Source organism: Triticum aestivum, chromosome 4D, assembly GCF_018294505.1.
Source record: "Triticum aestivum cultivar Chinese Spring chromosome 4D, IWGSC CS RefSeq v2.1, whole genome shotgun sequence".
Taxonomy (NCBI): Eukaryota; Viridiplantae; Streptophyta; class Magnoliopsida; order Poales; family Poaceae; genus Triticum; species Triticum aestivum.
The window spans coordinates 12979159-12995951 of record NC_057805.1 but is presented as its reverse complement, the minus strand read 5'-3'; the positions used below and the strand labels follow the sequence as shown (position 1 = coordinate 12995951).

Genomic DNA, 16793 nt, shown 5'->3' with positions numbered 1-16793 from the left:
AGAGTTGGAGATACGGTGCTACGCCGCATGGGCAATAGAGAAGACGCAAAGCACCGGTAAGTGAGAGGAGAAAGATGAAAGATGAGCTGTAATCAAACTATGAATTTTTCTCATTCTTTTACGGAAATTTATGAAATCATTGATATATATATATATAGTATGCAGTTTTTAAAAATTATGGACGCACGAAGCCGCCGTACTACATGATATTTTCAAAATTACCCGGTACAAATCATCTAACTTCTTGCTATTTTGAAGAATATGAATGGTCTGTTATACTAGTATTTTTAGATGCTGTTACTAGTTCTTTGATATTGCTTGATCATATAAATTTCCTACCTAACGTTCGCACTCCCCACCGTCCCGTTCCCGTACCACCATTTACTCTTCCTCGCCTGAGCCGCCCGCGAGTCTCCGTTCCGTTCCGCCGACGCTTCAGTCTCCTCCCCTCCGCCCACCCGCGTCGCCGCCGTCGCCGTCCCCGTTCCTCCTCGCCGCGCCCCTGCCGTCTCCGCCCGCCCGCCCGTCCGCAGTCTCTGGATTCGAGGTACGATGCTGTTCTCGTCCAGCCATGGCCATGCCCTCAGCTAAATCCGACGGATCCTCACGTTCTCCGATCTAGACCCGCCCCCGATTTCACTCCCCTGCCGCCCCTGGGCCAGCCGCAGCTTACCTTGCGATGAGGTGCCTTAAACCCTAGTTCCTGAACTGAACCCCCATCTTCCTACCCCAGGACCCGATTCAGGCATAAACAGCAATCCACTGTTGTTAGTTGTTATGTTTTTTCAGTTTCGGCGCTGTTCATTATGAATGTAAAACCTGCAGATGCTCTTGCACAACATTTGCTGCGCTCCCGCAGTGAAATCTCAGCCATTTTAAGCCACTGTTGCAACTTACTGCCTTGCAGGGCTCGGCGCTCCCATGGCGAATCCCGATGTACATGTTGAGAGTATGATAGGAACCTCGGCGCTCTCATAAACAGCAATCCACTGTTGTTAGTTATGTTTTCCAGTTTCGGCGCTGTTTATTGTAAATGTAAAACCTGTAGATGCTCCTGCACAATGTCTGCTGTGCTTATACAGTGAAATCTCAGCCATTTTAAGCCACCATTGCAATTTACTGCCTTGCAGGCCTCGGCGCCCCCATGGCGAATCCCGACAAACATGCCGAGGGTATGATGGGAGAGCATGCTGAGAAGGAGTATGCCGATTTCGAGGCGAGGGTCAAGAGGACGATATACATCGACCACCTCTCCCCTGTGGTCACTCGGCAGGTTATCCGAGCGGCTCTTTCTCAGTGTGCTCATGTTGTCAGCGTGGAGTTCGTTGAGAACTACACGATCCCGTACGACATCCCTGCCGCCGCGCTGGTGGAATTGGACGACGAGTCGCAGGCCAGGTCTGCTGTGGACTTGATGCGAGACTTCCCCTTCATAATCGGCGGAATGCCCAGGCCTGTCCGGGCCAGCTTGGCAAGGCCCGAAATGTTTCCTGATCGTCCGAGCCCGCCCGGCTCGAAGATGGAGTTCCTTTGGCTGAAACAAGGAGATCCGGAGTATGATGGGATGAGTAAACTGAAGAGCCTTGCAAAGAGGCAGGAAGCAGAGAACATGGCGCTTATCAAGGTGAAGTACTAGTTGATTTATGACTCATCTCTATTATTGTACTTATTATAGGAACAAACTATTGCTCCTCTGGAATGTAGTAGAATATAGGACCTAAATAATAGGGCGTATGCAATCGCGACCAGAGATGTCAACATATATTTTTAGCATTCATTTTCATGCTTGCACCATTTGGATGGAGCTTACCTACATTATACACATCACTTTGTGGATTTTGACCATGATCTTGCTGTTCTTTAAAACACGATTCAGTTGCTATGATCCTTCTTGGTTGCAACTTGTATTTTGAGGAGCCGTGGCTCATTGAGCTTTCTTTTCTTCCTTCAGAATATACTGGAGGAGGAGAAGGAGCTGGCGGCTCAGCAGCAGATAATGCTTGACGCCAACTACTACAAATACGACTTGCTTGAGAACATCGTGCAAAACGGGACCGTCAAGAACCTTGCTGGCCATTATAGGGTCAACTTGTTCGACGGCTGATCATTTTTGACAGTCTATGAAATGGCTTCAGAGATTGCAGTCCCTGGTGCAAGCTAGTTCCATTCCACTCGTAAAAATGTGCGATAGTGACAACCCATCGACTAGTGTGATTCAACCGCACTCTACTTGTGCCCAACTGCGCCTTCTTCTGTGTAAAAGTGGTTCCTTATGTAGTGTGACAGCTTAGATTATGACGTAATTCGTATCATGTCAGTTTAACGTCGTATCAAGATAATGCAATGATGTCTGATATTCTGTCGTGTATTATGTGAAACTTGCATATCAGGGGTGTCGGTGCCATGGTGTAGTCTTGTCTGCAGTCTTGTGGGTAGCTTGAGATATATGTCGGTCCTGATTATATTCAAGCAGGAGGGAAGTTTTGATCCCAGGAATGGACTCATTATCATGGCGATTTTATGGAATATTGGCAACACAGCATTACAAGTGCCATGTTTCCAACCTGACCCTGGTATAGTTAATTCAAGAGCAATCCAAACAGAAAGTACAGGTAATTAGTTAATCAAATCTCTACATTGTCACTCCCATGTGGTTGTTTTTCTTTGGATATATGAACAACAGAAGTGATTTTTTTCCCTTCTGCCTTTTTAATCATCTGTTATGGTCTAAGTAGAGACAGTATCAGTGCATGAAATGATTCCTAAAAGCCTGGATCTTTCAGTATACCTTTTAATAACATTTACCTGTAGGCTCCAGTCTTGCTTTGCAAACATAACACATAATCTAGCATTTCTGCTGGTCTAAACTAACTCAATAAGTCTGCGTACCCCATTCCTCATGTTTGTCACTAGTACTACTACTATTATTTGTTGGTCTGACCAAGCCAAGCCAATTATAGATTGCAATCTCTGTATCATTAGTTTTATGGAAGCCAAATGCATGTAGTGGTCTGTTGTCCTTGGAAGTTGGAAACTACCATCCTCCATTTGCCAACAGCTGGTCACCACTAAATGTTGTTATGATCCTGTCCATGTTATTGCAAGTACAGTGGTACTATATCTTGATTCAGTGAACCCAGAGGTCATTTTGCAACAAGGAATTGGTGGAATACTGCTCTATACAACAAGTACAGTAGTACCACTATGCTGATTCGGTGAACCGACACAACATTTTGCACTATATGTACCAAATTGTAATAAGCAGAATTTAAAAAGAAGTATATTTAGGGTGATATTTGTAAGGGTGAAAATTACTTCGAGTGATTCATAGCACATTAGTTCCCAATATTCAAAGATGAAGCACACATTCATAATTGATCCCCTGAGATTGACACCAATTAAAGTATCATCGTAGGGATATTTTAGATAGTATAGATAACTAGATATAGTGATTAGTGGGTACATCAGCGAAACATGAAGCTTTGCATATTAAAGAGGAAAAAAAAGAAAAGAGTAATGAGCTGAGAAGCTAGAACGAGGATGGGTGATAACTGACAGCTAGATTTGTGAGGGGGTCAGCAAAAAGTTTTGATGAAGTCACTGGGAGATCCCAAAGGACATGTACACATGAAGAACACATCAACTTGATCAGTACAAGTGTATAACAGTAGGAAGTCCACAGGCTACCTTTGTACATGTGTACTACTATTTGGTCGTTCTGCTCTGTTTGTTCTCCACTGGTTGCATCAGCCTAAGAAAAACTTGCGCCACCTGGTAACTGCTAGGATCTAAATCAAATTCGCAACACAGCAGGGGCGCCCTGAGCAGCTACCGCCCTCGAGCTTGTCTCAAAGGTAGGATGGCCCTAGATCCTGTGGAATCGTTGCGGGTGTTAAGTTTGTGTTGGGCAGGTTTAGTCCCGTTGTTTCTCATATGGGTGATTGTCTGTCTAACATCCCTGAAATAAGTGATTAAGATAGGAGTAAGTTAAGCAGCCTCATATATATAAAGTGGCGCCGAATGCTGAATTGCTCATATAGTTTGAAGTCTTTCTAGCCTTTTTCTTCTCTTGCCCTGGAGTATGCAACATACTAAATTTCTGGAAGAAAGGATAACATGGATGGTCGCTTACGTTTTCTTTAGGTTGTCCTGCATTGCTTTCTCCTGATGCCTCCCATGCTTATGGACATAGAAACCGGGAATTAGAAAATGCAAAGAAACAATGGACACTCCGGTGCCACTAGTATCTATCACTTACCCTTGCCTTTGGCCCTTTCTATGCCCTTTTTGTTTCACACTTTCAAGTTTATATAATGGGGATGGAAAGAATCAGGAAGGAGGGAGTGGCAGGTGGTCGATTACAGTCGGTGGTATATTGTTGCGCATTGATCAGTGTCACTGAAGCTGTCATGATTCAAGGACAGAAAACAAGCAAAAATTAATGTGTAAAGAGTGTCCTTTTATACTCATGGCCTCCTCATAGCTGCTGAGGAGGAGGAAGAACGCCAGAGGAGCCGCCGCTGGATGCAGAGCAGAAGCAGCCGCCACAATGCTCTCTTCTTTCCCCTCCTGGAAACCCAGTAACCCTAGCCGAACAGGCCTCTTTTGGGCCAGGCCTTATATACCCCCCTTTTTCCCCTCCCGCCTGTGGGCTATTTCAGCTCCCGTCTGACCTTTGGGCCCGCCTTCTACGCTTTTCTGTCGCTTAAGCGCGCGCAGCGAACGCTCAGCCAGCGCTTAGCGCTTAACCGATTGCTAAATCATGCTTTTTTCCGCTCAAACGCTAAAAGTTGCGCCTAGGCCAAAAGCGAGCGTTTAGCTACCGCTCAGCGCTTAAGCGCGCTTAAGCGACGCTTAAAAACGCTTTCTTGAACACTGCTACTTATGATGCGCTCACCAACTGGAATTACAAATTACCAAAAGATCTCCTAAAATGGACAACATATCAAGCTTTACAGAGAAGATGATAAGAGTATAGCATCAACTCAAGAACAACAGTAGAAAGAAAATACCTCTTGGTTCTAGAAACTCGAAGATTGAAAGTGTTCTTTTAATTCCTAGCTCAAATGCTTCGGCTATGAACAGTAAAATCCAAAATAAATAGAAAGAATTTAAAAATAATTCTGATTTTTTACAACATTGCTTAGTTTTCTTCCCGCGTTCAAGTTTTCTTAATGAAATGACATTCGTGGAAGTTTGAGAAAAAAAAACAAAATCAGCACTCAGAAATACTTTCAAAAATAGTCGTACTTTCAAAAATAGTCTTTTTGGAACATCAATTTTTTTCTTGTCCCGAGCATTTCAAATGCTTTTCCTTCGTGAAAATTTGCACGTATGTAGAAAATTCAATCATATTTCTTGCCAAGAAAATTCAGTTTTTTTTTATTTTTTACTAGTTTTTTTATTATACTATTCATGAGGGTGCATTTGAGCTCGGGTGTACAAACTCCATGTCCCTCAAATGTGCTATTCCTTGGCATTGGCATCCACATATTTTACTATTCTTCGGAAATGAAAAATCCTAAGCCAAGAAGAGTTAGGCATGTGGGGTTTCCTTTGTTGAGCTAAAGTCTAAGTGCATCATCATATATAACGTCTACAGTCTGAACACTTGCATGTTTCATTAATTCATCACTAACCTGAATAGACTGGTATATTTTTATACCTGGATGCGTCCCATCCTTGTGCGCACAACAGTTTAAAAAATGCAAATTGCATTGAGCACTAGACCAATTTTCGCATAGCTTTGGTTCTGACAAAAGTATAAGGTTCGGTGAAGTTAGACTTCTCCATGAGGCCAATGTGGACTTAATAGCCTTATCCACCAGAGAAATATTGTGCCACAACAATATCAAATCTAAATTAAGAAGATGCACAGAGGACAAGGAAGGAGAGCCAGGCTTGCTAACTGAAGAATCTGAGGAAGAAATGATTGGAAGAAGCAATCAAAGAAGGAAGCAAGTTTTTTCCATGGCCAGCATGACTGGGCTCACCTCCTTCTCACGTTTTATTTCTTGTGTTCTTATCAATATATCTACCTACCTATATACACCCATTCGTGGTTAATTTCCATGCACAATACTTCAACTTTCCGTTGTTGTCGTCGCATTCGAATTTGCAAGGGATAATGGGTAAGGTCCCAATGGAGAGGAGCGGGTGCTCTGCTTTTGGCTCTGGCTCTCGTTTGCTTCTTCTCAGGTACTCTTTACCTGCTCCCATTCACCTGGCTACACCATCACTTTCTGCTCCAATAAATACTGATCAACTGGTCAATTCCTCTCACTGCCCCCCAACTTTATTGAATGATAACTCAAAAACAAAACTGCAGCAATCATACTAGTATTATCTTTCATATGTTATCATTCTGATTTCACATTGCGTCGGTTTACATGACCCTTCTCTGAATGGCACTTCAATCTATTACTGTCTGTGTCTCTTGTACATTCCATTGTTTCAGGAAGCAATCAGTGTGATCGTGCCACAACAACTGGCTCATTTTCAGTGGCTCCCACATTTCTTGGCTGAGCACTTCTGCACTAACGCTTCTGATGCTAATTTGCACTCCCAGTGTCATTAAGGGTTAGTTCGAGAGCAATCCATGATATAGTTATTTGTGTAGCCTGATCTTCTCCTGATAAAAGAGAAAGTACACGTAATTGATTCATCAAATCTCTACGCTGTCACTCCCATGTGGTTGTTTTTCTTTTGATATATAGATAACAAAAGTTATTGTTTTCCCCCACTGCCATTTAATCATCTATTTCGGTGTCAGTGGAGACAGCATCAGTGCATGAAATGGCCCCTAAAAGCCTGGATCTTTCAGTACACCTTTCAATAACATTTACCTGTAGGCTCTAATCTTGCTATGCAACCATGATACATATTCTAGCATTTGTGCAGGTGTAGACCAACTTAGTAAGTCTGCATATCCGGTTCCTCATGTTTGTCACTACTACTACTACTATTATTTGTTGGCCTAAGTTCCTAACCAAGCCTGGATATTGAGTAATTTGTAGCACATTAGTTCCCAATATTCAAAGACTAAGCCCACCTTCATAATTGATCCCTGATATAGTGGGTACATCAGTGAAACATGAAGCTTGGCATATTGAGGAAATTAAAGAAAAGAGTGATGAGCAGAGAAGCTAGAATGAGGAAGGGTGATTACTGACAGCTAGATTTGTGAGAGGGTTCGCAAAAGTTTGATGAAGTCAGTGGGACGTGGGAGATCACAAGGACATGTAGGTCTGACAAACATGATAGGAACTTGACCAGTACAACGGTAGGAAGTCCACAGCTGTACTACTACTTGGTAACTCTCTGCATTTTGTTCTCCAAGTGTTGCATCAGCCTAAACAAAACTTGCGCCACCTGGTAACTGTCAGGATCTAAATCAAATTCACAGCACAACAGAAGGGTTTTGTACAGCTACAGACCCGAGGTTTGTCCCAAAGGTGGGATTGCCTCAGATCCAGTGGAATTGTCTCGCAAGTTAAGTTTTTGTTGGGCAGGTTTGTTTCTGCGGCCCCTCATGTGGGTGATTGTTTGTCTAACATCCCTGTAAGAAGTGAGTGCGCATGAGCAAGTCAAGGAGCCTCATATATATAAAGTGGCCTCATATGCAACATACTAAATTTCTGGAAGAAAGGACAACATGGGTGATCTCTTACATTTTCCAGGGGTTGTCCTGCACTGCTTTCTCCTGACGCCTCCCATGCTCATGGACATAAAACCGGGAGAGTGAAAATGCGAAGAAACAATGGAGACTCCAATGCTACTGGTCTCTTTCACTTACCCTTGCATTTGGCCCTTTCTATGCCCTTTCTTTTGTTTCACACTTTCAAGTTTATATACCGGGGATGTAAAGAATCAAGAAGGGTGGAGAGGTAGTTGGTCCATTCAGTAGAGTAAGTGGTGCATTGTTGTGCTTTGATCAGAGTCACTGAAGATGTCATGATTCAGGAAGGACAGAAAAAGCAAAAATAATAGTATATATCGAGCTTTATAAAGAGTGTCATTTTGTAGTTTGTACTCATGGCCTCCTTACTAACTGCAATAACAATTTCTCAACAGATCTTCTAAAATGGACAACATATCGAGCTTTACAGAGAATATGATAAAAGTATAGCATCAGCTCCAGAACAACAATAGAAAGAAAACACCTGATACTCACTCAAAGATCGGAAGTGTTCTTCTAATCCAAAACTCCATGCTGATGATAAAGTATTGCATCAGCTCCAGAACAACAATAGAAGGAAAACACCTGATACTCACTCAAAGATCCGAAGTGTTCTTCTAATCCAAAACTGTATGCTGATGATAGAGTATAGCAAATTGTCAACTCAATTGTCTGATCAAGTGAACAGTACTATATATCTGTATCTGAACTCTGAAGCTTCTCTAGTATTCTACATGACATCATTTTTTTATTGATGCACGACTCTCATGTATACTTTACTAGACCAACTATATGGTGATAGAATAGGATATCCTGGTTTGTAGAACAACAATGACTGACAAAATTCATGGCCAGGCCTGAAACTCTAGTGCTGGCTAGCTTTATTCCAGGTGCTGATGTGCAGCTTGCAGCCAACTAGCAAATTACGTTAACTGATATGTGAGCTTGTCAGCAATCGACCAAAGTTCACAGGCTGCCTCGTACATGCATACTAGTAACTTTCTGCAGTTTGTTCTCCATTCCGCCACCTGATAACTGTCAGGATCTAAATCAAACCCAGGAGCGGCTGGAGCACCTACGCGCATTAGGCTTATCGCAAAGGTATGGTGTCCTCGGATCTAATGATATTGTAGTGCATATTATGTTCTGGTTGGGGAGGTTCTATTCTGCTGTGTCTAATGTGGGTGATTGTCTGTCTAAGATACCTGAAAGAAGCGATTGCGTAGAAGTGGCGTTGAATGCTGAATTGCTCATATAGTTCTAAGTTTTCGTGTACCGACAACCTAAAAACCCTTAGGCCGGTCTATGTGTATAAATTGTGTACATTAATAAACTCTTTAGCTTTTAACTTGACCATCATACCCTCTAAGTTCAAGAGGTATGTTCTATTCTCCATTGTTGATTTTTTTGGGGGGAGGGGGGGGGGGGGTTCTGAAGCAGAAGTGTTTTATACAACCTAAATGTATGGTCTAGACATACGTAATTGTGACACTCGTTAGGGTTCTGAAGCAGAAGTGTTTTATACAACCTAAATGTATGGTCTAGACATACGTAATTGTGACACTGTTATTTCCAGGACAGGCGACTCGCACTCACGCGAGCCTCGATCTAGCGCCACCGCCGCCACCCAACGCCGGATCCCTCCTCCGCTGCCACCTCCCATCGACACATCTTCCTCCCCAGTCGCACCTCCTCTCCTCGCTGCCGCCCGAGGCGCCCTCCGGCGAAGTCCAGATGGCTCTAGGGAAGGCGGTGGCATGGTGGGCCTGGTCTCCGGTCAGATCTGATCCGGCCGGTGCGGCTTGCTCCATGTGCGGCGGCGGTGATCGGTGGCGATCCACTGCACACGATGCTGGATGGAGGGTCCTTGAGCGGATCCGGGTGAAAACCCTACTCTTGGCACGTAGCCAAGGTCGGCGATGGCGGTGTTTTTCTACATCGTCCCCTTCTTGAAGGCATCGTCGTGGAGAAGCTCTAGACCCCTATCCGCTACCTCCGGGGGAAACCCTAAATCAGTCGATCTGATGACGGCGACGCTCATGTGTCGTACCCCTCTTGAGGGCGTCATTCTTGGAGGTGTGCATAGGCTCGAGGGACCAGTGAACGGCATCTGCGGTGTAGCGGCGTTCCCTGTGAAGCATCGACGGCGTGGAGTCTCGGCGGCGAGGCACAGCAAAGTCTCGACGACGGATGCGTGATGATAAACGCGCGTAGAGAGGAGGCGCTGTCTGGCGCCATGGGGCCATTCGATGGCAGGCCTGGCAAGGTCGATGTGTCAGTACCTGCTCTGAAGATAGATTGATGGAAGACAGCGACAACGACCTATGAGTGCGTCTGACCGGTTTGTGCCCCAGACCCGGTATGTGGCTTGGTCGGGGCCTTCGGCTTTAGATGTTAGACTAGATGAGAAGTCTGGGTATTCGATTCACACTTTCTGCACCCTTTCATCAATGGATAGGGGTAGCGACAGATGTTGTCAAGATGACGAATTCAGACATATTGATGTATTACTTTGTAAGAGTTTTGTGAATAATTAATAAAGTGGTTGCATACATCTCCTAGATGCAATGCAGCGGCCGAGGGTCATCCTTCTTTTCTAAAAAAAAGACATACATAATTGTGTACTTTATCTTCCACCATCGTGTCCACTTGGATTTCACACGCACACGACACACCTCGCCGCCGAAGTGCTGACTGAGCACCGACACCTCTATCTCCGCCGCCCATCTCCTTTGGCCAGCCTGCTCTGACCGACCTCATCTACCTATGGCGTCCAATGGCCGTCTCAGGTTGTCAATTGCAGAGTAAGAGCATCTTCAATAGATGGTCCAAATATAAAAATAACTAACTTTTGGACCATCTATTGGAGATGCTCTAAGCACCTCGTTCTGTCCTGCTCCATCTCTCAATCTGCCATGGGAGGCACGGCCACCTGTTGAATTGTCAATTTGCGCATATATATAAAGTGGCGTCGAATGCTTAATTGTGCATATAGTTCTAAGTTCATGTCTTAGCTGAAGAATACCAAGCATCCATGTTTCTGGAAGAAAAGGACAATATGGATGATTGCTTACATATCGACATCGGTGTGCTGCATTGCTTTGTCCTGGTGCCTCCCATACTCATATGTGGGCAACGGAATTGAGAAAGTGAAAATGTAAAGAAACAATGTGAACTCCAATATGCTACTAGTCTTTTTCACAGTTTCACTTGTCCGCATTTGGCCCTTTCTACCCTTCTTCTCTTTCACACTTCTAGTTTATATATATGGATGGAAGTAATCAAGAAGGGAGGAGAGGTAGGTGGTTGATTGAGAAGAGTGGGTGGTACAATGTCGCGCATTGAAAAGAGTCGCCGAAGATGTCATGATTCAAGAAAGGCAGAAACAAGCGAAAAGTTTAACATATAAAGAATGTCATTTCATATTCATGACCTCCTCGCAAACAAGTGATGTGCTCACTATTGCAGTTGCAATTTCCCAGAGAAGATATCCTAAAATGGACAATAGATCAAGCTTTTTGCACAGAAGACGACAGACTATAGCATCAGCTCCAGAACAACAACTCTTTGTTTGGGGCTTGCACGCTTGCTTTTAGGGTTGCTGCTTGGTTGCCATTCGTGGTCAAGTTTGTAACGTTTTTGCCCGATTTTCCGCTAATTAACTGCGCAACTCTCTTCTCCTTAATTAATAGACGAGGCAAATATTTTGTCTCTGTTTAAAAAAAACACCTTGTGATACTGTACACTCAAAGATGCTATTCCTTGGCATCGGGCTCCTTTGTCGTGCTGAAGTCTAAATGCATCATATATAGCGTAAGTCCGCATATCCTATTCCTCATGTTTGTCATTAGTAATACTACTATTATTCCTCATGTTTATCATTAGTAATAATAGTACTATTATTTGTTGACCTAACCAGGCCAAGGAAATTATAGATTGCTGATTGTAACTGATCTGTCGTTCCTTGGAATTTGGAACCTACTGCCCTCCATTTGCCGGTCCACAGTGTAGCTTGGGATATTTGTCGGTCCTGAAGATGTGTTGTTAATTCAAGCAGGAGGAAGTTTTGTGATCCCATGAATGGACTCGTTATCATGGCGCTTTTATGGAACAATGGCAACACAGCATTACAAGCGCCATGCTTGCAAATCTTGGAGCAGAGGACAAGGAAGGAGAGTTAGGCTTACTGACCGGACAATCTGAGGAAGAAATGGTAGGAAGAAGTAAATAAAGAAGGAAGCCATGTGAAGCAAGTTTTTGACATGTCTCACCTCCCTCTCATTTATTCTTTCTTGTGTTCCTATCAGTATATCTACCCACCTATATACACCCATGCATTGGTTAATTTCCATGCACAGTAACTTCAACTTTTCATTGGAGTTTTGAAGGGGGTTCTCTGGTTCTGGCTCTGGCTCTGTCTCTCGTTTTCTTCTTCTCAGGTGCTCTCCACCTGCGCCCAGTCACGTGAGTGCACCATAACTTTCTGCTCCAACAGATACTGATCAAGAACTGATCAACTCCTCTCACCAGCCTTCAACTTCTTTGAATGATAACACAAAAACAGAACTGCAACAATTAATACTAGCAATTCTCTTCCATACACTTATACATGTTCGGATACTTGCAATTCTCTTCCATACACTTATACATGTTCGGATACTTGCAATTCTCTCACCTCACACTGTCATTCTGATTTCACACGGTGTCAGTTCAGATGACATTTCTCTGAATGTCACTTCAATATATTACTACCACATCAAGCTGCATGTTTTTGACTTGATCCATATAGCCAATTGTCAACTCAATTGTCTGATTAAGTAAACGGTATATATCTGTATCCGAACTCTGAAGCTTCTCTAGTATTCTACATGACATCAATTTTTAATGATGCATGACTCTCACGTATACTTTACTAAACCCACTATATGGTGATAGAATGGGATATCCAGGTTTCTAGAACAACAATGACTGACAAAATTCATGGCCAGGCCTGAAATTCTGTCTCTAATGTGGCTGATTGTCTGTCTAAGATACCTGAAAGTAGTGAGAGCGCAGGAGCAAGTCAAGGAGCTTCATATGTATAAAGTGGTGTTGAATGCTGACTTGCTCATATAGTTCTAAGTGTTTTTTCTGGCTCATGAGCATGTACTAACGTACTAAATTTCTTGAAGAAAGGGAGATAGCATGGATGGTTGTTTACATCGTCCATGAATTGTGCTTCCTTTCTTTATCCCAATGCCTACCATAACTTGCTTAGTTGCAAATTTCATGAGTTTCCATGTTACTTCGAGCAGCGAAGTAGTTTGTAGCCTGAGCTTCTTGTGAACGTAAGATAGCATCTGACGGATGGGAACTTGGTGCTCTTGGGTACCCACGCACCCTATATGAGCCAATTTTTTTAGTAATTGAAAAAAGGTTCAAACAATTTCAAATCTCTTTTGGAATCAAACATGATCAGGTATTTTACTCGTATGAAAAGTTTCGACAAGAAATGATTCCTATTGACTTCAGGGCAAAAAAGACAAGTTTATGACGACAATATAGCATGTATAGTACTTGTATATAGCGTTCTTTGCCGAATCTTCTACCCAGGATACAAGGAAGGTCATTCTCTGACGAATCTTTTTATATGACTACAATATTTGATCATGCTTGACACCAAAAAAGATTCGGAATTTTTTGAATTACTATTTTTTTTGCATATAGGGTGCGCTTGTACCCAGGTTCTCCTTCGTATTTTCCAGCATCTGACCTAGTACAATGCTAACTGCTAACATTTTGCTAGCTTTTTCTTGACCAACCTTGAGTCAAACTGTCTTTCTCGTGGGTGCTTGTCTGCCTAGCACCCCTGGAAGAAGAAGAAGTGAGAGCACCGGAGTAACTTAAGAAGCTTCATATATATATATAAAGTGGCGTCGAATGCACAATTGCGCATATAGTTCTAAGTTTATGTCTTAGCTGAAGAATATCAAGCAGCTAAGTTTTTGGAAGAAAAGGATGATATGGATGATTGCATACAGAACCAGATATATGTACTGCAATGCTTTCTCCTGATGCCTCCCATACTCATGGACAATAAAATTGAGAAAGTGAAAATGTAAAGAAATAATGTGAACTCCAATGCTACTAGTCTCTTTTACTTGTCTGCCTCTGGCCCTTTCTACCCTTCTTCTCTTTCACACTTCTAGTTTATATAATAGGGATGGAAATAATCAAGAAGGGAGGAGATGTAGGTGGCGGATTCAGAAGAGTAGGTGGTACAATGTTGCACATTGATCAGAGTCACTGGAGATGTCATGATCCAGGAAAGGCAGAAACAAGTGAAAAGTTTAACGTATAAAGCATGTCATTTTATACTCGTGATCTCCTCGTGAACAAGTCTACTTATGATGCGCTCACTGATTGCGGTTGCAATTCCAAAAGAGATCTCCTAAAATGGACAACAGATCGAGCTTTGCAGAGAAGATAACGGACTATAGCTTCAGCTCCAGAACAACAACTCTTCGTTTGGGGCATGCATAATTGGCTTTAGGGTTGCTGCTTAGTTGCCTTTGTTGTTCAAGTTTGTGATGGTTTTAACCCATTTTTCCGATAATTAACCGGGAAACCCTCTTCCCCTTCATTAATAGATGAAGCGAATATTTTGCCTTGGTTTTAAGGAGACACCTTGTGATACTGGACACTCAAAGATGTTCCTTGGCACCAAGCTCCTTTGTCGAGCTGAAGTCTAAATGCATCATATATAGCGTATGTCTTGCATATCTTATTCTATTCTTCATGTTTGTCATTAGTAATACAACTATTATTTCTCATGTTTACTATTAGTAATATTACTATTATTTGTTGGCCTATCAAGCCAAGGAAATTACAGATTGCAATCTCAGATGCAAGCAAGTGGTCTGTCGTTCCTTGGAAAGTTGGAAGTTGGAACCTACTGCCCTCATTGCAAAAAGCTGGTCACCACTAAATGCTGCTATGATCATGTCTTGTGCATTACTGCCAGTACAATAGTACTATGTTGTTTCAGTGAACCAACATGACATGTTGCAACAAGGAACTGACAGTGTTGCTTTATGTGTATCAAATTATAACCATTAACAGAAAAAAATTAGGGTGCTCATTGTAAGGATGAAAATTACTCCGAGCAATTTGTAACACGCTAGTTCCCAAATATTAGAAGCACACTTTCATAATAGATCCATGAGACTGACAACAATTAAAGTATTATAGTAGGGATATTTTAGATAGTGTAGATATAGCGGGTACATCAGTGAAACATGAAGCTTTGTATTATTGCATATTAAGGTGGAAATTAAAGAAAAGAGTGATGAGCAGAGAAGCTAGATGGAGGATGTGTGATAATTGATAACTGACAACTAGATTTGTGAGAAGGTCAGCAAAAGGTTTGATAAAATTATTGGGAGATCCTTAGTGGCCAAGGAAGATAGAAACAATGAGTCTTTATCATCGCATGAGAGCAGAACATGCCACCACATCATTTGAGTGCATTGACTGAATCTCATTCCTCCCTCCATGATCACTGCTAGACCATTCCACATGAGATCGATGATGATGCATTTTTGTCTCTCTCTATCCGTGTGGCACTCTCACTGATGAAGAATATCAAATATCTAAGTTTTTGTAAGAAAAGGGGAATATTGATGATTGGTACAAGTCATCATCAGTGCACTCCATTGCTTTCTCCTGATGACTCCCATACTCATGAACAATGAAATATGGATAAAGTGAAAATGTAAAGAAACAATGGAACTTCAACGCTAGTAGTCTCGTTCACTTATCCTTGCCTTTTGTACTTTTGTTTGGCAGAAAATATGGCGCTCGTCAAGGTGAAGTAGTTGATTTTTCAACAAAGGGTGAAGTAGTTGATTTATGACTGGTCTTATCTACTTATAGGAAGTTAGGAACAAACTATTGCTCTGGAATGCAGAACATAGAACCTAATAGGGCGTATGTAATTTCAACCAGAGATGTCAACATGTATTTTTAGCATTCATTATCAATTTATCATGCTTGCACCATTTGGATGGAACCTTCCTACATTGTACACAACATTTTGTGGATTTTGTTGACGATGTTGTTCTTTTAAAAAAATACAGCTGCTTTGAGCCTTGGTTGTAAGTTGTAACTTGTATTCCGAGTCATAGTTCATTGATTTTTTTTCTTCCCTCAGAATATACTGGAGGAGGAGCTGGCGACTCGGCAGCAGATAATGCTTGATGCCAACTACTACAAGTACGACATGCTTGAGAGCATCATGGAAAACGGGGCCATCAAGAATCTCACTGGCCATTATAGGGTCAACTTGTTCGATGGCTAATCATTTTTGTCAATCTATGCAATGGCTTCAGAGATTGTAGTTCCCAGTGCAAGCTAGTTTCATTCCACTCATAGAAATGTGTGATAGTGACAACCATCGACTAGTTTGATGTAGTCGCGCTCTACGTGTGGCCAGCTGCATCTTTTGTGTAAAAGTGGTTCCTTAGTGTGACAGCTTAGATTATGATGTAACCTTTGTATGATGTCAGTTTAACATCGCATCAAGATAATGCAATGATGTCTTATATTGTCGCATGTATCACGTGAAACTCGCATATCAGGCGTGTTCGTGCCATGGTGTAGTCATGTCTGCAGTTTTGTGGCTAGCTTGAGATATACGTTGGTCCTGATTCAAACATGAGGGAAGTCTTGATCCCAGGAATGGACTCAGTATCACAGCGGTTTTATGGAATATTGGCAACACAACATTAGAAGTGCCATGTTTCCAGCCTGATCCTGATATAGTTAATTCAAGAGCATTCCAAACAGAAAGTACAGGTAATTCGTTCATCAAATCTCCACACTGTCACTCCCATGTGGTTGTTTTTCTTTGGATATATAAGCAACAGAAGTGATTTTTTCCCTTTTGCCTTTTTAATCATCTGTTCTAGTCTAAGTGGAGACAGCATCAGTGCATGAAATGATCCCTAAAAGGACGGATTTTTAGAACATCTGCACCCGGGCCCTGCTATCCTGGCTGTTCAATATTGCTTTAAGATCTATACAACACAACTAACTTTCTATATGAAATTTTCTCTTTTTTGCTTCTCTCACATAG

The 16793-nt window shown here is 42.3% G+C and overlaps 1 protein-coding gene across 9 annotated transcripts; it reads left to right on the top strand.

Moving 5' to 3' along the window:
• The first annotated feature begins 357 nt into the window (after window positions 1-357).
• LOC123095739 (uncharacterized) lies at window positions 358-16287 on the top strand. Of its 9 annotated transcripts, none has more exons than XR_006446321.1 (5): window positions 358-547; window positions 908-1035; window positions 1131-1624; window positions 2391-2612; window positions 15870-16287. XR_006446321.1 is itself a non-coding variant. In XM_044517299.1 (4 exons), the coding sequence occupies exons 2-4, from the start codon at window positions 1002-1004 to the stop codon at window positions 16014-16016; spliced, it is 675 nt and encodes a 224-aa protein (XP_044373234.1). In that variant the 5' UTR covers window positions 358-547; window positions 908-1001; the 3' UTR covers window positions 16017-16287. The 9 variants fall into 9 exon arrangements, 6 of the variants coding, with proteins under 6 accessions (XP_044373234.1, XP_044373233.1, XP_044373236.1 ...); XR_006446323.1 differs by lacking the exon at window positions 15870-16287 and adding an exon at window positions 15506-15790; XR_006446322.1 differs by lacking the exon at window positions 15870-16287 and adding an exon at window positions 7680-8527.
• The last annotated feature ends 506 nt before the right edge of the window (window positions 16288-16793 follow it).